We start from the raw sequence: 20,913 nt of genomic DNA, 5'->3' as shown, positions 1-20,913 counted from the left end.
CACTCCATCTTACAACATAAAAACAGAATCCTGAGTAAAACGTTATTGCTTATGAAATAAATAGCAAATCGATGACCCAGACTAGAAAAAAGACCTGTATCCCTGTCTCTTCACCCTATGCTGATGTCTTTAAAGCCCAAATTTCTCCACATTCTTATATGAAGGTGAATGGAGCAAAAGCAAAAACAGATGAATATTCATACAGAATTCAAACATTTAGAAGGATTAATATCTATATTATTAATATTAGTTACTTAGGGTTGACATTTAACCACATTTAAAGTAATCTTTAAAAACTCTGTGACCTTATCTCTTGAGATTAGAGGATACAAATATCTGTTCAAGAGCAACTTAAAAATTCAAAACCAAAATGAAATTCAGAAAAAGTTAAAAGCTGTAAAACAAAGCCTCTTCCCAATAATTAGGTAATTGCCTACCATTTGCCAATGGAAGGGTATGAAGAAACTAAGGTTGATGCATTTCTTTATACTTCTACAAAGCAGGGTTAATTCAGTGACATTGAACATGTACACATTTCAACACTGAACTGTTCCTATAAAACCTATCTGTATAGGAAATCCCTAGTGGCACAGTGGTTAAGAATCCTCCTGCCAGTGCAGGGGACACAGGTTCGAGCCCAGGTCCAGGATTCCACATGCCGCAGAGCAACTAAGCCCACGTGCCACAACTACTGAGCCTGTGCCGTAGAGCCCTCGAGCCGCAACTACTGAGCCCAAGTGCTGCAACTACTGAAGCCCACACGCCTAGAGCCCGTACTCTGCAACACAAGAGAAGGCACCGCAATGAGAAGCCCACACATCGCAACGAAGACCCAACGCAGCTAGCTAGCTACATACATACATACATACATACATACATACATACATAAATAAATAAATAAAGTCAACCTTCAGACTAGATTTTTAAAAAAGCAAGATTCAATCATATGCTGCCTATAAGAGACACACACCAGATTCCAAAATACAAACAGCTTCAAAGTAAAAGAATGGAAAAGATATGCCATGCCAACGGTAACCCTAAGAGACCTAGAGTGGCCATATTTTTAATTGTATATCCTTCTCCACTATGTAACTTTTTTTCTTTTACCATATGTTAACTCTTTTAATAGGAGATAAAACTCTCAATTACTGCCAATTATAAAGGGAAAGAAAAGGTGACAAGGACCAAAGTAAAGAGAAAAAGAAATAAATGATCATCTTAATTCAGGTTTACACACAGAGGTCATCTCCTAGGTGACAGTACTTCATTATCTGTTACAGTTTAAACGCATATTTGAAAACCTACCTGCCCAGGTGTTAAAGGAAAATTAATTGTGGACCTACCAGTAAAATGTAATTTTTAAAAAAAATCTTAAGTCACTTGCTAGATTTCCAAACAGAAAGATCCAGACAAAATCTTTTAACTAAAGTTAAAGTTTTAAACCAATTTCACTGGTTTTAAAATGCAAAGTTAAATAATATTTAAAGGTACGTTGAATTTAGTTTTCAAAACTGAAGACTATTTTTACTGTCCAAATTCTACATATTTAATATTTTAAATGAACGTGGTCCCTTAAGATTGAAGAAAGGCAGTTTTCTACTACGTAAAGGCTGAATCAGCTTCAGGGTAAGAAATCTGGATACTACTATGTGCTCTGCACCTCTTCTTCTGGCAGCATCTTTCTCCGACCATCCTTTACAGGAAATCCACTTCCAAAGTCTTTTGAGGAGATGTCAGCTCCATACTCTACGATAACATCTTCTTCAATGCTGCTCACCAGCCGCCAGAATTCCTTCTCCACTAGTTCTGTGGGAACCATCTACACAGGGAAAACAAAGAGTACAGATTACCAACTCTCTATAACCATAACCCACTATGACATAATACACAGGTCAAGTGAACAAAAGCCCATGAAAAAACAGAAAACCTTCTCAATTCCCAGAGCTGAAAAGACTGCAGTCCTAGCTTTTCTGACTGACGATGGGAAAAAGCTAAAGACAACTTAGATGTTCAGAAATACATAATGAATTTGAACTGCCTTCTTCTGAAAGCTGCTTTCCAACTAAGAAGGATAAAGATGACCCAGGACATAAGGAAGGAAAAGGAAATACAAAAATCAAGGCTGAATTTTAACAGCTTTGGCAAATTATTTCGACAGGGATTTTTTTAAAGTCCAAGATCCCCCAGGAAAAGAAGCAAACCTCATGCTACAAATAACTAAACCAAAGCAGCACCTGCCACATCCTCCGTGCTTGTCTGTAAAGGACAGTGCTCACAGAGCACTAAAAAAGTGGAAGATAGAAGTCAGTTTCTCTACAGTGCACACTGCCACGACAAAGGGTAAAAGAAACAAAAACAGATCCCAGGCCCCTAATCTTCAGATCTGGTGTTCTATCATCTTCTTTATGCTGTCCCTGTTTTCTACAAAATAATGAAAGTTTTTTAAAAGCAACACAAAAGCTTTGGAATCAGATAAATCTTTCATACTTCCCCAAAGTGACCTAAAAGATAGATACTCACATGAACTGGCATATTGAAATAGTCAGACTTAAAATTATCTGCCATCTCTCCAAAGCTCTGAAGTGTATACTCTCGTACAGCTTGTTCAAATCCAAAGGCTTCTCTAGGTTTATTACATTCCTGGGAAGAAAAAATATCTAAAATTAACTTACTGAAACTGAACTGAAGGACGTATTAAGGCCCTCAGGTACTACCTTCTTTGATCATTTCCCTAAGTGAAGCAAATCCAGTCAACTCTAGACCACAAAACAAGTATTAATGTGGAATCAGGAAGTAATGTTCTTAAACTTCAACTGCATTTTCACACCTTCCAGTAGGAAGGTGGCAATGAGACAGCTTTAGGCTTTGGAGTTGGCATTAAGCTCTGGCACCAAGACAAACACCTGGAGGACTACCAACCTGGAATCAAGCCCAGGGATGTCTATCATCCTCAGTGGAAAAAATAAATGTTCATGGAGGGAGGAAAGGTAAAGGACAAAGGGATATTCACGGGGTTGCTAGGATATTTAGCTAGAAAAATGATTTTTTTTCATACTATCAACGACCATGACCAATTTCTTAACACAAATACTGACTTCGAGTAGAACTGAATCATCTAACCTTGAGAATAATAAATAAAAAACAATTCAAGGGACTTCCCTGGTGGCACAAGTGGTTAAGAATCTGCCTGCCAATGCAGGGGACATGGGTTCGATCCCTGGTCCAGGAAGATCCCACATGCCACAGAGCAACTAAGCCTGTGCGCCACAACTATTGAGCCTGCGCTCTTGAGCCCACGAACCACAACTGCTGAGTCCGCGAGCCACAACTACTGAAGCTCGTGCGCCTAGAGCCCATGCTCCACAAGAGAAGCCACCGCAATGAGAAGCCTGCGCACCACAATGAAGAGTAGTCCCCGCTCGCCGCAACTAAAGAAAAGCCCGCGCACAGCAATGAAGACCCAACACAGCCATAAATAAATAAATAATTCAAAGGCCATAAATATCCATCTTTGACTACATCTAGATATACCCAGCCATCTCTTTCCCTTCAACGTCCTATCACATTTTGTTAAAAATAAGTAAACAGACCAGGCATTTCATGATAATGACATCATTATAATCTTTCAATAATAATTTAGTACAATCAAGTCAAAATTTAAACAAGTTAATAGATACCACCAATTTATCTGGTAGCATGAAAACTGGATGCATAAATCCTAAGTTCTAGAGCTTCATGTCTGATTTTTACTTTTTTTTTAAAAAAAAAAAAAGAAAAAACAAATAACCTACAGACTTTCTTCATTTTTATTGTTTTCCAGGAATATGAATATTCTGAGCAAAGTCTGCAGCAATAAACAGAATTATCTAACCAACAGTCAGAAAAAGACCCTTTAAAAAACAAACTGCCACAGTAGAACTGTTACATTTCCAGTCACTATCACTCTTTAAAAATCCTGGAGATTTCAAACGCTGAAGAACACAGAGAGGAGAAGAAGCTTCACGGGATGTGTTCACCGTACATGTGTATGTGTGTGTTACTGTTCTTAATTTAAAAAGGTCAGGTTAGGCTCATACCTCAGCGACACACTTAGGACACCTCCAGTCTCCTTTGGGCACATCAGGTAGTGGGGGAATTAAACAAAATGTATGATAGCTGTCATCACATCCATCACACAACAGCAATTTATCTTCATTATTTCCCCGACCACAAAACATACAAACGTAGAGATCAACCTGTTCAAAAAACAAAATAAAATAAAAGTTTATTTTCTGTAATAAGTAATATTAAATTTTTACCAGGAACACCTTAATTGAAACAAAATAATGTACACTAAAAAGTAAACATAACTTAAATCCTTAATATTTATTTTAAATAACTGTATTTAAATAGCTTTGTATAAAACTTCCTAAATTTCCTCAGAGCTTCTACAAGCAAATTAATAAAAGCATATCAAGGTATTAGAATAAAGGAAGACTACAAATCTAGGGTACTTGAAAGTCAATTTATATAAATAAAATATACCACGTCACCCTTCCTATACACAAATACTCTTTATTGGTAGAGGACTGAATACCGAGCATTAATACAGCTAAGGAATTACAGATTCACTTCATCCTCTCACTCACTCACTTACAAGGTATAAGACTCAGGGAACAGTCTGTGTATATGGGACAAAGCAAAGTTAGTATTATATAAACCAAAGCTGCAAGTTCAGATGCACCATCAAGTCTTACAACTAAATGAACTAACTAGATGACATACTAAGATATAGCAAGGTAAAAAGTGCAAAACTAAAATAAAAATAAATCCTTTCCCTCCTGACACATCTCAGAACACTTACAAAGTTAACAGAGAGAGTTCCTTTCCGTTGTCTCATTTGCATGTTAAATGCGTCTGACCTGTTGGTAACTTTTCGTCTTCGGGAGACCTCATCTTGAAATAAAAATAGTTATATAATAATAATAGTAAAAACTAATGTTGAGAGCTTACCATGGACCAGACACTATTTTAGATTATTTAAATTAGTTAAAATCTCACAACACTATGAGGTAGATAAACTATCATCCCCCACTGAAGATAAAGAATCTGAAGCACAGAGAAGCTAGATAACGTGACCAAAATCACACAGCCACACAGTGGCAGACTTGGGATTCTAGTCCAGGCAATCAAGCTCCAGAGAGCTTAACTACTAATTCTACACTGCCCATAAGCAGTACTTATCAGGGACTAATCTGGGACTAGCTTTGAGATCACTGCCAGCTAAAACAATTACAAACATAAAAAAGATAAAGTACTTAATCCTTTAAAAGAGCAATAGTAAACATTATAATGTATCTAGTAAGTCCTATCACACTGAATGTTTTGAGAGTGATGGAAGAATATTACCTGATTTTCCAGAGTTCAATCACAATCTGAATAAAGACTTAGTCATATCATAAAATGCACAGTAATCAATATAACTTGTGATTATAGCAATTCATTAAGTTCTTATACAGTAAAAACATATCCAACACAATCTTCGTTAAATTGAGCTTTAAAACTGGCATGCACATAGAACTGTGAAACCTGATCTCTGCATTAGCAATTTTACTGACAAAAGTTTCTAACATGCTAAGCTGAGAGTACTAGGCATTCTTCAAACAGGTTACTTAAATGAAGTGTCATAATATACAAAGGCGATTAAAGAAAAATATCAAAATTATGGTTAGAATCTAAATCATTAGCTCTCTCCAGTATATTTTGATACTAAAGGTCAGAGAAATCCTCTATTTCTCTTTAAATTTAAAAATAATAAGCTTTAGATCATCAGGTGAGAACCATTAATTTCGTGATTCTCTTATAAACTAGCCTTTAGAAACTACAATTTCTGTGTCATGTGTTAGACATGGAGGAGGAACTTTCTCTCTTCCAAAATATAAAAATTCAACATAATATGGCTCCTCACACCTTAAGATTATCTGCCACTAAAAAGGTGATCTGTCTAGGAACTATGTTGCCTAAGAAAATCCCAAGGCAGACTACGATCGAATATCATGTGAATCTTGTTATAACCATATTGTACCTTATTTCTTTTCATGACCAAATAACAGATTTACCTTCTTTATCTTTTACTCCCATTGCCAAGCCCACAACCTTAGGCCCAGCCCCAAAAATCCGAAGTTTCTTCAGTTCCGTGTTTCTATTCACTTCTCCAGATTCTGACTAAAAAAAATAAACTCACATTAGTCTAATTATTGTGATTCATAAATTTATTTTCTTACCCAAGAAAAGTCTCAAGATCCAATTCAAAATGAAGGAAAATTTTATTTTAATTTTTCTCTCTAAATCCACTTGCTGCCTCATTCCTGAACAGTCGCCAAAGCACTCTGCAACACCCAGATTCCTTTCCACAAAAGAAAATCTACCTTTCATAAAAGCATAGTTGTCAATTAGGTTCTGTCCAGAGACAGACACTACTGGTAATTAGTGGTGTAACAGTGGTAATAACTCGATAGAAATGCCCACTTCTAACTTGCTAATGGACACCCATCTTTGATTAGGGCAATTATGCCCATCCTAGGAGATGAATAATGATTGTTCTAAGTCAATCATGCCAATGCCATTTCCCTTTGTTGGCGATCACCTAGCTAAGGGTGGGAATGCTATCGTGTTCTAGCCGGCGAGACATAAGGAAGGTCTACTGGAAACCTCTCGTGAAGATTTTCATCTTCTAATAAAAGAGAGAGCATCTCAAAGAGAAGTCCTTTTGACCCAACTTCCTTCCCCACTGCTACAAGACTCAGTCTGATGGAAGCACAGCGCTGGACTCTACAGCAGCCACAATGCAATTAAGAGGAGATATATATATATCACCCAGACACTGAAGAAGGCCAGGCAGGAAGATGGAAAGAGCCTGGCCCTTGATGACAATGTGAAGTTGCTATACGAATCCTAGAACTACTTATCTCTGAAAATCTAATGTGGAAAATGTGTCCGCATGTGAAAACTGTGTTTTCAATGTTTAAGCTACTGTCATTTGGCGTTCTAGTACTTGAGGATTAGAGCATCATGACAGACACCAGTGTTACATCCTGAATTTAGATAATCTCTGAATGCAGGGTAATAACCAAAATTTACTTAAAATATACTTAGTCGATAAGAATAAAAATAAACCAGGATAAAATACAGACTACTTTATAAGTCTATGGCGACCTAACAGCAGACAGACACAGGCAGCCTGGACTATTAAAAGAGCACATAAGAACCAAACCAACCAAAATGGCATTTCAAAATTTATCTTTAAACTTTGGTAGGCTGACTTGGTTATATTAACCTACAGTCAGTCCAATGAAAAACATTAACACTACACATTCTTTACCACTGTTAAAGCAAAGTACATAGTAATAAAAGCTAACATAGTGAGTACATAGTATGTGCCATATCAAAGTATTCTAGTCAATTAATCCTTACAACCACCTTTTCAGACAGACAATAAAGTCCCCAAAAGTGGAAATAATATAACAACATTCTCTGATCTTACTGGAATACAGCTAGAAATAACATCAAAAATCAAAAGGCCCTTCCACCTGGAATTTTTTCTCTATATATACATATATCACATATACCATTTATCAGAATCTCTGGAACAAAGGAAAGAAGCAATCACAGGAAATTCTGTAGTCTTAAACACAGCAATCAAAGCAAAAGAGCAGGAATAAATGAATTAAGTTCGCAACTCAAAATGCTAAGAAAACAATTACAGCATAAACTAAAAGAACTCTGTGATGCTGGATTAGGACTAGAATTATCAGTATAAGCTGAAAATATAAAGTCACAATTTTTTAAAATTGAGTTCCCACCCCTGACCACCAGAAGGGGCTACAAGCAATGGTATCCCAGTAGGAACAAGCACACCTTGTGCTCAAATCTTGGCTTCTAAATACCATTTCCCACTAAAATGAACCAGGATTCCTTGGAAAAATGGCTGATTCCAAGTCTAAGTCACGGCAAGAAGACAATGGGATTCTTCGTGCTAGAAAGTGCTCAAAAACTGATGGAGAGGGCTTCCCTAGTGGCGCAGTGGTTGGGAATCTCCCTGCCCAATGCAGGGGACATGGGTTCGAGCCCTGGTCTCGGAAGATCCCACATGCCGTGGAGCAACTAGGCCCGTGAGCCACAACTACTGAGCCTGCGCGTCTAGAGCCTGTGCTCCGCAATGGGAGAGGCCATGGCAGTGAGAAGCCCGCGCACCGCGATGAAGAGTGGCCCCCGCTCGCCACAACTAGAGAAAGCCTGCACACAGCAACGAAGACCCAACACAGCCAAAAATAAATAAATTAATTAATTAATTAAAAAAAAACAACAACTGATGGAGACTTGTCAAAGAACATATGAACCTCTTGAAGGGGCTCCTGTTAGCCAAATTTGGAACAATTCGAGTATCAAAAAGGAATAAAAAGTAGTAATAGGTTATAAGACATTTATCAAAAAACAGTCATGCTCTACAGTGAGACTAAAAAGGAGGAGGGTCACTCAAGGTTGGTTCCACAGGTATATACATTCATCAAAATTCATCAAACTGTACACTTAAGATATACACATTTTACCGTATGAAAAATAATCAAGCACGGGAGAAGAGTTTTTTAAACAAAAATGCTAACTAATAAATGTAGAAGAAATGACAGAACCAGAAAATCACCTAGTTTGCAACCACCAACATAATTAACTGAGGCAAGGACTATCAATGAATGTTTAAAACTATTGGGTTAAACAAGTTAATGGAATAATGGAAATAGTGTTATTGAAAAATAATGGAAAGTTAATGGAAAACAAGTTATTCCCACAGTCTTATAGTTTACTCTGATTACTTTTATTACAAGGAGAATAGTACATTATAACGAAGAAATGCTGGCTCAAACTCAGTGTCACCAAAAATGGGACATACTGGCATTCTAATGTGTAAGTGTTAAGAGTTTGGTCATTCTTGATATAAACAAACTGCAATCTCAGCTTTCAAGGAACTAATTCTAGTGAGGTCACAGATGAAAAAACAATTAAAGCAGAGTATATCCAGTGATGTGACAGAGATAGGAAAGGGAAGTAGGATAACGTTCTTAACTTCCATTTCTTGTTTGGGAGACTGATCGATGGCTGTGCTTGTCACTATCACCAAGCTAGAAAATATTTTTTAAAAAAACAGATTTAGAAAAGGTGATAATGTTTGTGACATCTGAGTTTAGCTGTGTGTGGCCACCAAGGCATACATATACACACATACACTCAAGACCCCTGGTGAACAGGGAAGAAGCACGGATGTCATGACTTATTTAGGAGTCCTGAGAGACAGGTAGTAACTGAAATCACAGGGTGGGGGAGACAGCTGGGGAGAGTGAAGATAAGAAAGACTGAGAGCACTACACGAAGGGCAGAGAGAAGAGATAACAAAGATTACTGAGGAGTGGTCAGAGAGCCACAGAGGGAAACGAGAAGAGAGGTGTCACAGAAGCCAAAGAAAAATCAAACTTCAAGAAATGCAAACATGATCAGAGATGAGGTGGGTTAAGAAATGAAAAAGGGGCCTCAGCATCTGACAATTATTAACTCAGTGGTAACTTGAATAGTGTAGTTTCAATGAAATTATTTAGCTCAAAGTCAGATTACAGGGTTTAAAAACTAAACAGATACTGAGGAAACTGAGAAAATATAGACGATTTTTCAGGAAACTTCTTCATGAAAAGAGGCAAGGAGTAAGGAACTATCTAGGAAGAGGGCTTCTGTTTTTAAAGCCGGAAAGGATGGGAGTGGAAGGATTACCCTTGGAGAAAAAGGCACACTCTGCCCACAGAGATAGGTAGAGATTAAGAATGAACACCAGGCTTCCCTGGTGGCACAGTGGTTAAGAATCTGCCTGCCAATGCAGGGGACACGGGTTCAAGCCCTGGTCTGGGAAGATCCCACATGGTGCGGAGCAGCTAGACCCGTGAGCCACAACTACTGAGCCTGCGCGTCTGGAGCCTGGGCTCTGCAACAAGAGAGGCCGCGACAGTGAGAGGCCTGAGCACCGCGATGAAGAGTGGCCCCCACTCGCCCCAACTAGAGAAAGCCCTCGCACAGAAACGAAGACCCAACACAGTCAAAAATAATAAATAAATAAATAAATAAAAATTATTTTAAAAAATAATTAAAAAAAAAAAAAAGAATGAACACCAGATAGTTTCATGTATGGGGCAAGAGGTTGAAGTTCTACCAGAAAGCCTTTACTGTCTTTCTGAAATAGAAGACTAGGAATGAGGCAGGCTGGCAATATTAATTAAGGACAAACTGCAAGTTGAAGAAATTCTTAATTGCAAAACCTCAAATGGTTCTAGTTTCTATCTAATATCAACCAATCTGACTATAGCAACAACTACTGCAATGGGTAAAAGCATTCTGTGTAGTCCCTATTCTTACATAATGAATGGCAATCATTATATAATCTGATGAAAGGCAATCAGAAATAAGCAGGACTTTTTTTTCATGGTTTCAGAAGGAACATCAAGAGATTTCACCACAAGCTGGCAACTGATTAAATGGGCCCCCTTGGGGCAACTCTTCAAAGTTGAGTCACCATGTCAAAGAGACTAGTCTTCAAGTATTTCAGGTCTTAAGACAGAATCTTCACTATATACCCAAAGACGATCAGAACTTCTGAGATCAACCATGGTAATAAAAATCACTTAACGACTAAACCAGAGTTTACTAATTTAAAATAGAGCTATTGGGACTCCCCTGGTGGCGCAGTGGTTAAGAATCCGCCTGCCAATGCAGGGGACACGGGTTCAATCCCTGGTCCAGGAAGATCCCATATGCCACGGAGCAACTAAACCAGTGTGCCACCACTACTGAGCCTGCACTCTAGAGCCCGCAAGCCACAACTACTGAAACCTGCACACCCCAGAGCCCGCACGCTGCAACTACTGAAGCCTGCGTGCCGCAACTACTGAAGCCCATGTGCTCTAGGGCCCGGGTGCTGCAACTACTGAGCCCAAGTGCTGCAACTACTGAAGCCCACGTGCCTAGAGCCCGTGCTCCGCAACAACAGAAGCCACCACAATGAGAAGCCCGCACACCACAACAAAGAGTAGCCCCCGCTTGCCGCAACTAGAGAAAGCCCACGCGCAGCAATGAAGACCCAGTGCAGTCAAAAAAAATCAATAAATTAAAAAATTTTTTAAAACAAAATAGAGCTATCACTTTGTAAAAATTTCCATTAAATTCACATGCCCCATTCAAGACATCTACCTTTCTGCTATCAGAGTACCTAAGAAGCTAAATGATTAATCAGGAGGTTATTTAGCAAGCATAAACTCAGAACAAGGAAAGTAGACATGGCATGAAAGAGACATACCCCTGAGCTACAGAAAAGCAAGATGAAGTACCATTAGCCTGCCTCTACAGTGACAGGACTCCTCACAACCCCAGATCCAGTATCTCTTGTTAATAGTGAACCCACTTTCCACGTGAACCACTTCCATCCTTAAATGTGTTCAGGACCCAGTTAAGCTGCTATTCCAGTTCACCCATTTGTTAATTTAAATGGGCCATATCTCAAGAGTCCTAAGGGCACCTCACTCTCCCCAGCCTACAGATTGTCTTTATCAAAAACCTTTAGAAACACAACTTCGAGGACCACAAAGAAATGGGAATAGGAAAAAGGTGGAGGGGAAGAGGGGCAGACAAAAAGAAATTAGGGCATTGTTCTTCTGATGTATTCATTAGGCTTTTAAATTATTCCAGGTCACAAGAACACTATAGAAATTACACTGGAATGGTTCGGAGACTAAGAAACTTATCCACTGGTTTTTAAAGGGATGATGAGTAAAGACAAAACCACTCTTTCCTACTCTTCTCACTTATACTAACCATGAAAATAAAATATACTAGAATTCATCAGCATGTCTATGAAATTGGCCCTACAGTATCCAGAGTCACTCTCTGAACCGCCACCCCTTTCAAAGCTGTTCAAAATTAACAAAGAACTCTCTAAATCAAATCAGACTGAAGTTTACAATCCCTTCCTCGTTCATCTCAAAGGTAAATGGAAACACGTCTCCGAGTTTTAAAGAACAACAGCGCGTGAAAAGACCTCCCAGAGCCAAGTAAGTGTTCTGCACAGTCAACGCTCTAGAAACGCCTGTCAAAAGCGGCCCATGGAAACTGATACCTGAGACTTGACACGCCTTGTTCTCTTCGGCAGAATGTTCACTCTTGTGCCCGGCTCTGGGGGAGTTTGGACATCAGTGCCAAGAACCTCAGGCTCCACTTTTTCCTTAAGATCTAAATTAGGCATTTGTACACCCTAAAGAATTGAGAGCACAGGAAGAGGGCAGATTCACTTATAAGAAATCAGATTTAAGAATAAAGAGAAAAATAATAAATTTCTAAAAAATCCCTAAAACTACATGAAACCAGATGACAATTCTCCCACCAAACTGATCTATAGATTCAAGACAATCCCTATCAAAATCCTAGCAGGCTTTTGTTGTAGAAATTGAGAAGTGGATCCCAAAATTTATGTGGAAATGCAAATTGTTTGGAAATTTTGAAAAAAGAACCAAGCAGGAGGACTTACACTACCAGATATCTAAATTTACTCTAAAGCTATGGTACTCAAGACAGCATAGTACTGGTGTTAGGGTAAAACACACAGATCAAACAAAGAACAAAATAGACTAGAAATAAACCCACATATTTATAGTCAACTGATTCTCAACAAAGGTGCCAAAGTAAATCACCTTGGTAAAGTAAATGGGAGAAGGGTAGTCTTTTAAACAAATGGTGCTGGAACAAGTGGATATTCCTATACCCCCTCCCCGCTGCCCCCAAAATGAACTTATACCTTTACCTCAGACTACACACAAAAAAACAACTCAAAATGGGTCACAGACCTAAACATAAAAGCTAAAACTATAAAAAAACAAACACCTTGGCCTTGGGTGAAGAAAAGATTTTCTTAGATATGATAACAGAAGCACAATCCATAAAAGGGGGAGAAAATCAATAGATTACTCTTCAAACAGACACCATTATAAAAATGAAAAGACAAACCACAAACTAAAGGAAAATATTTATAAAATCATACATCTGATAAAGGACTTATATCCAGACTATTTAGTATAAACAAGTATAAAATGACTGACAACCCAATTAAAAAAAGATTTGAGCAGACAGTTCATCAAGGAAGATATACAAATGGCTAATATACACATGAAAAGATGCACAACACCATTAGTCATTAGGGAAATAAAATTAAAACCACAATGAGATACCACTACACACCCACTAGAATGGCTGTAAGCAAAAAAACTGACAATACCAAGTGTTGGCAAAGATGTGGAGAAAGTGGAAGCCTCTACATTACTGGCGGGAATGTAAAATGGTTCAGCCACTTTGGAATACAATTTGGCAGTTTCTTAAAAAGTTAAACATAAACTTACCGTATAACCCAGCAATTCCACTCCTAGGTATCTACCCAAGAGAAATGAAAACGTATGTCCACACAAAGACTAGTACATGAATATTCATAGCATTATTCATAACAGCCATAAACTGGAAACAATCCAAATGTCCATAAGTGATAAATGAATAAACAAATGTGGTATATCCATACAATAGAATATTATTCAGCCATAAAGAGGGATGAAGTACGAATACTAAAACATAGATGAACCTTAAAAACATTAGGCTAAGTGAAAAAAGCCATACACAAAATCATACTGTGTGATCCCATGTATGTGAAATTTCTAGAAAAGGCAAAACTATAGAGCCAGAAAGCAGATCAGGAGTTGTCCAGGTTTGAGGGTAGAAGCAAGAACCAGCTATAAACAAACACAAAGGAATTTTTGGGGCTGATGGAAGTGTTCTAAAACTGGATGGTGATGATAGTTGCATAAATGTATAATTTACTAAAGCTTATTGACTGTGTACCTACAATGGGTGAATTCTGTAGCATGTAACTTATACCTCAATAAAGCAGTTTAAAAAAAAAATACATGAAACCAAGTGGAGGCATTTTTTTAAAAGCATTGTCTTGCATAAGCTTACACATTTTAATAAGAAAACTTTCTTCATTCCCATTAGCCTTTATCTTGTAAACCACCAAAAATAGCTGTGATTTTTAAACTACACCTTGCTCCCCCCAAATTTCAGTACCTGGTGACATCAGAGCCAACTGCTAACTTGTTATAGTAAACAATCTAAAGTTTATATATGGCAGAGTGGATTTATCCACTCCTAAGAAAAGTGATGCATCTCACCATCAGGCTGACACCAGACTGGAAAAGCTCATATGGGTAGAGAATTCTTTCATAATGTGACTTCAAAAGAGACCCAGTTCCTTTTCCTGGCAGATATCCCAAGCGGCTACCCACTTTAGACCATTTCTTCTCTTTGGTGACCATTTCAAAACCCCCTTTGCTGGCAACAATCTGAAAAGAAAGTAAAAATTATTTAGGGGAAGAGGTAGATTCATGTATTCTGACTCTACATCTTGTCTGCTAAAAGGAAAAATTATTCTGGGCCTAGATTTTAAATTTCCTTTCAAGAAATATGTGACAAAATTGAAACTCACCAACATTTAAAGTATGGAAAAGAGACAATAATTTTTGGAAGTTTTAAACTCTATTACTGGTCACTGTGCCTACCTTCAATGAACCAAGCATTCAAAAATATTTAATGAATTTATGCTTTGCACATTATGCACCTTGAGAAAATTAAACACATATATGTACTCTATAACCACATGAAATTCAAAATATAAAAATTAAAAACAGACCAAGTATAGACATGTGAATGTTATTATATAATACAAAATGAATGTAAATCCTGACACTAGAAAATATAGCAACTAACTTATAGAATTTAACAAAAATGTCAAACAAACAGTGGATTCAAAGGATATTTTGAAAAAGAGGCTATAATTTTTCAAAAAGAGAAAAGTTTTACACGGAAGATTATAAAGCAATGATGGGGAAAAATAAATTCCGGAGATGTACTAGAACATAGCACAGAATGTATTAAGGTAGGAAGTCATGGGATAAATTGGCCAATTTTTGCTGAATGCTCACATCAAACCAGCCACAGTATAGAACAGACATGTACCAAGGCCCCCATCTTCCAGAAGCTGATATGTACATCTCTCACACTCTAAAATATAGGCAGTTTTCAGTTTCACTGATGATAGAATAAAGACTGTGATGAAGTTATTTGAATTCAAAAAAATCTTCCTCTTTGAGTGTACACTACTGTACTCTATCAAAAAGTTAAGAGAAAAATTAAACAGAATTACCATATGACCCAGCAATTCCACCTCTAGGGAGACAGCCAAAAGAACTGAAAGCAGGGATTCAAACAGTACCTGCATACCAGTGTTCACAGGAGCATTATTCACAATAGCCAAAAGGTAGAAACAACCCAAATATCCATCAAGAGATGAACGCATAAAAAAGATGTGGTAAAGGCATACGTGGAATATTATTCAGCCTTAAAAAGGAATGAAACTCTGATACATGTGACGACATGGATGAACCCTGAAAACATCATGCTAAGTGAAATAACACAAACACAAAAAGATGAATATTGTATGATCCCATTTAAATGAGATAACCTAGCATAAGCAAATTCGTACAAAGTATGATACAGGTTTTACCAGGTGCTACAGGGAGGGGAAAGTTCTGGAAATGGGTAGTAGTGATGGTTGTACAACACTTTGAACATACCTAAGGCCATAAGATTGTACACTTAAAAGCAGTAAACAGTTATGTATGTTTTACCACAATTTTTTTTTACAGGCTAAGAGCACGGACTCCAGAGCCAGATTCCCAGAGTTCAAATCCCAGCTCTGCTAACTCAATAGCTGTATGACCTTGGGTAAGTTACATAATTTGCATCTCAGATTCCTCACCATTATTAAAAGAGTAATAATAACAGTATCTATTCCTTATTATGAGGTTGCTGTAAAGACAAATGAAATAAAACATGAAAAGCACCAGGACAGGGACTTCCCTGGTGGTCCAGTGGGTAAGACTCCACGCTCCCAATGCAGGGGACCCCGGTTCGATTCCTGGTCGGGGAACTAGATCCCACATGCATGCCGCAACTAAGAGTTCGCGTGCCGCAACAAAGATTCCGCATGCAGCAACGAAGATCCCGTGTGCGGCAACTAAGACACAGCACAGCCAAAATAAATGAATGAATGAATGGATGGCACCGGGACACAGTAGGCCCTGTGTCAATGTTGGCTGTATTATAAATGTCTGTGTGGGGGGCAAGTTGGGGGTGGGGAGGAGAATATACATGCTATAAATAAGTAAAGGACACATTTTCTACTTTTGTGCTTAGGATTTTATTATAGCAAAGATGAAACTATAGCCAAAGCAAAATTCTCCTCTAGTGAAGTATTTGAAAGCTTGGTAGAAACACAGAAGTTCATGTGCACAAGAGTGGAACCCATCTTCAGTTCTTTAGCTTTTCTTATTACATCCTCAAAGAAGCTCCCTCTGTTAATGAGAGTCAACCAGGGAAAAATTATGTAGAGAAAAAAATTTATTTTTCAAATTTTGTAGTGTAGAGGAAGACACATTAAGGGTGGTTTGGATAGAGAGGGCTGTCTGGAAGCAAATGGATGAGTGAGAATACCTTTCATTCATAGCTTCCCAGGGTTTCTACTCCGTCAGCTACTGTTCTAGGTGCTGGAAATACAGCTATGAATAAAATAAAGATCTTTGCCCTGTTGGAGCTTACATCCTAGTGGAAGACTAAACATAACATGTCAATTTTGAAGTGACAAATGCTGTGAAAAAAATTTAAAAGAGTAATTTAAAAGCCTCCCAAGCAGGAGAATGAGGGTAAGTTGAAGCATCAAACAGTCACAAAAAGCCTCATTATAAAGTTGAAACTTGAGCAAAGACTTGAAGGAGGTGAAGGAGTTACCCAGGCAGATATACAGGGCAGGGAACAGCCAGAGTAAAGGCCCACGTGACACGCCTGCCTAGCACGCTGAGGAACCATGAGGAAACCACTGTGGCTGAAGCAAGTGGGGAGAAGCAGTGAAAGTCCAAGAGAGGAAACAGAAGCCCTCTCAGTAATCTGTATTTCCCAACACAATTACCACCATTACAGAATAATCTGCTTCCGTCAGTAATGATATAGCTGCACGCGTCCACTCATGCTTCCCACCCAGCTCTGACCATTTCTGGCACACAGCTGTGACAATGACAGCACCACAATCGGGGATGGCCAAGAGTAAGACAAAACTAACAAAGAAATCAAAGCCATGACTTTGGCTTCATGTTTAAATACTCTATAACAATCTAATCGGGCCTAATACTATAAAAACACACAAAACCTTAATACTTGCTTCTCTTCAGCTGAGAGATTCAAGGATTACCATGTATAATTTCAAAATATAAACCATTTATTCCAAACATTTGCCATGCAATATATCACACCACTGTCATTAGAAAAACATCACATGACCCATGCCCTATAAAGAGATTCATGGCACTGCACTTAAACTGAACACAATAAAGGCAACCCCTTAATTAAAACTTAACAAAAGAGTAATGCCACTCAAGGCCAAAATTTCAGTCCAATGAAATACTAAGTCCAGTTAGCAAGAGACAATTTTAACAGACAAAAAACAGCAGCAGTCTTCTACTTAAAAGCTCCCTCTCAAAGCTCCACTAAAAAGGAAGGGACAAAAAAGCATACTCCCAAGAGGACAAAAAGACCAAGAGAAAAGCAGATGTAGGAATGATAATCTAGCAAGCAAAAACAAAAAACAGACAAAAAAGCCCCAAGCACTTGCAACAGAAGAAAGCTAAAGAGAAGCTTTCGCAACACAGAACCTGGAAAGGCTTAAGAAATGGAAGCAGCAGTACCTTTAAAATTAAATTTAAAAAGAACAGTGCGGACTGAAAACCTGTATAAAGGCAATCAGACCTCCCCCAGTCAGCACGCCAGGCAACCATCCCTCTCCAACCACAGCAGAAGACCGGAGATTTACTCTCAGGAGAGTTTGAAAAGAAGGGACTCCAACCTAAGAAAGAAACAGGTAAGTAAAGTAGAGGGTCGGTCGAACAGTCTCACATCCAACCAGTAAGAGTTCAAAAAGAGAGAAAAGGTAAGTGGAAGAAACTGTCAAAGAAGTAACACAAGAGAAGTTACAAGAACTCAAAGAGGTGACTTCAGATTAAAAAGGTCATCAAGTGCAATAAACATATTCAATGAAAATTAACACATACCAGCGCATATCCACTGTGAAATCTCAAAACACTGGGAATAAAGATTAGACCCTGTGTCTTCAAGAAAAAGTCACAAGAATTAATATAGCATCATTCTTCTCAACAGCAACACTGGAAGCTAGAAGACTATGAAGTAAAGCTTTCAAAATACAATTCTGAAGTAAAATGATTTGCAATCTAGACTTCTAAACCCACCAAACTACCAATAAAGTTTAAGAGTAGAACACTTTTAGACAAGCAAAAAATTTACATTCTATTTACCTTCTTGCTCCTCAAACTAGCAAAAGAAATGTTTTACTAAAATAGGAATAAACCAAATAATAGGAAGACTTAAAACAAGGAGAAAGACAAAGGGAATTCCCAGAATGATAATAGTGAAAGAAGTTCTAAGCTGAGAGCTGACCTTAAAAAAAAAAAACTAGTCTGGACTGGAGCAGGAAAGAGAACTCCAGAGGAAGGGCTCCAAGAAGGAAATGAAACTGGCAGATTTTCTGATGGGTGAAAGCATACTGAGAGACTTATACTTCTGGAAAATCTGAAAATAAATTTTTAATAGTCACAAAGAAAACTTACAAAATGAAAAAAGGCAAGGGGACTATTAACTCCAATGAAAATAAAAACTGGTAACATAATTATAGCACACTATTAACATGAGACATAATCATAGCACACCATTAGGCACAGGTACAAATAAATTTGTATTTACACGGTCACAGCAATAATTTCTGATTAATAAAAAATTGACCTAACTACACTATAAGGGAATAGGGGACCTGAAGTACATAAGAATTTAATTTTTATATCCATTGCCAATCTCTAATAGTAGGCAATCAGTACGTATATGATATTTAACACTTAAGAATGAAGAAATAGCATAATGAGCATGTTTTTTGGAAATATGGAGATCAAAATCAAACAGCTAAAAGAACTGAAAGTGATTAGCTCTAAGGAGTAGTAAAGGGAGTGGAGAGATGAAGAAGGGAGAATGCTGGTTTTTATTTTAAGCTTTATTATTATTATTTTTTAATGTATTACTTTGACAAAAATTTCTTTTAAAAATGGCTAGAATAAATGTTCCTTGCTGCACTGATTATAAACAGTAATTGCTAATGCAGAATTCCACTAAATTACAGACATTCCAAGTAACACTTTTTACTATCAAAAATGATAAGCAGGGAGAAAGACAAAGTGACTCAATCAAAACAAGAAACAATCACATTGATAATTTAATGACTCAGGAGATTGAAAATCTGCTTCCCGTTAAAAAGTAGTGGAAATCAAAGTGTGTCAAAATCACGTCTAAAATAACAAATTCAAGAGATGCTCATCAGCTGTGAGCCAAAAATAATGTTTTTTCGAAGTAAAGGGCATACCTAACAACCTAAAAATATCAGAACTCTCAGTATTTTGTGCAGTTCTCAGCCTGAGCCTCTTGCTAGAAAGTAAAATGTCCCTAAGCCATTCACCAGTGATGGAGGGCAGAACAGCAGCCACCTTTGGGGAGACGTACTGACTGGGAGGGAGAGGAAGGCGCCCACGAGAGTGCCGTAAACGCTCGGTGGTGCTTACACAAGTGCACACACACAGAAAGATCCACCCAGCTGGACACTTAAGACTCGTGCATCCCACTCTACTTCAAGCCTCAAGGGAAAGAAAAGAGTTCATGCGGTGAGAAGCAGCAATCTCACTATGACATTTAGGGAACAAAAATATTATAAAGTATAAACAAAATAACTACAAATCAAAATGTCTGCCTTTCAGCTTTAAATCTCAGACTTATAAGCATTCTCAAGGTTAGGGGAAAGAGATGTCCATGGGCACTTAAAGACGAGCCTCCAATAAACCCCAGGACAATCAAACTTAACCTCTAATCACAATATATTTGCTAATCAATATATACTTTATAAGCAGTAGTCCCCCTCTGCACAAAAAGGAATTGGGTTTCTCAAAATGGAGTTAAACAGTCCAGATGGCAAATGTTACACAGAGTTATAAACAACTAGGTATTCAGATTAGGTTACTTCTAAAGCCTCTTCCTAATTTTGAAATGCTGTAACTCTGTAAAACCAAGAATGCAATCTACCATCAGTATAGCCTAATGTTTACCTCTTAATTGGGAAATTAATGATACAGGAACAGCTTCAATCTAATAGACTGTCTGCTTATATATTTATGCTATGAAATTCCCTACGGTATTATAAAACTAAGGTACATGGCATGAGTTTTGGTTGAAGATTACCACAACACTATTGATATTAATTAATTAAGTAATTTTTGAAAATGTTTTTGTATTTTATTTAAGCTGCATAAATCAAACCAAACATATTCAGAACCTTAAACAGCATCACATAGTAAAAGTTAGTAGGGGGGCTTCTCTGGTGGCGCAGTGGTTGAGAATCTGCCTGCCAATGCAGGGGACACGGGTTCGAGCCCTGGTCTGGGAAGATCCCACATGCCGCGGAGCGACTAGACCCGTGAGCCACAATTGCTGAGCCTGCGCGTCTGGAGCCTGTGCTCTGCAACAAGAGAGGCCGCGATAGTGAGAGGCCCACGCACCGCGATGAAGAGTGGCCCCCACTTGCCGCAACTAGAGAAAGCCCTCGCACAGAAACGAAGACCCAACACAGCCATAAATAAATAAATAAATAAA

General features: G+C 38.0%; 1 protein-coding gene across 6 annotated transcripts in view; it reads right to left on the bottom strand.

Annotated features, from left to right (window-relative positions):
- The window catches only part of KDM5A (lysine demethylase 5A), an 87,054-nt gene that overhangs the window by 59,956 nt on the left and 6,185 nt on the right, over positions 1-20,913 (bottom strand). For 5 of the 6 annotated variants that reach the window (XM_036864818.1, XM_036864813.1, XM_036864817.1 and 2 more), the window contains exons 4-10: positions 14,277-14,447; positions 12,185-12,319; positions 6,099-6,204; positions 4,844-4,935; positions 4,077-4,235; positions 2,521-2,640; positions 1,661-1,819 (exon numbers count right to left, since the gene is read on the bottom strand). In XM_036864818.1, the coding sequence (XP_036720713.1) occupies positions 1,661-1,819; positions 2,521-2,640; positions 4,077-4,235; positions 4,844-4,935; positions 6,099-6,204; positions 12,185-12,319; positions 14,277-14,447 (942 nt within the window). The remainder of the gene's footprint in view (positions 1-1,660; positions 1,820-2,520; positions 2,641-4,076; positions 4,236-4,843; positions 4,936-6,098; positions 6,205-12,184; positions 12,320-14,276; positions 14,448-20,913) is intronic. The other variant, XM_036864814.1, reaches the window with a different exon arrangement.

This window comes from Balaenoptera musculus, chromosome 10 (assembly GCF_009873245.2).
Source record: "Balaenoptera musculus isolate JJ_BM4_2016_0621 chromosome 10, mBalMus1.pri.v3, whole genome shotgun sequence".
NCBI lineage: Eukaryota > Metazoa > Chordata > Mammalia > Artiodactyla > Balaenopteridae > Balaenoptera > Balaenoptera musculus.
This window is presented reverse-complemented; position numbering and strand designations above follow the sequence as displayed.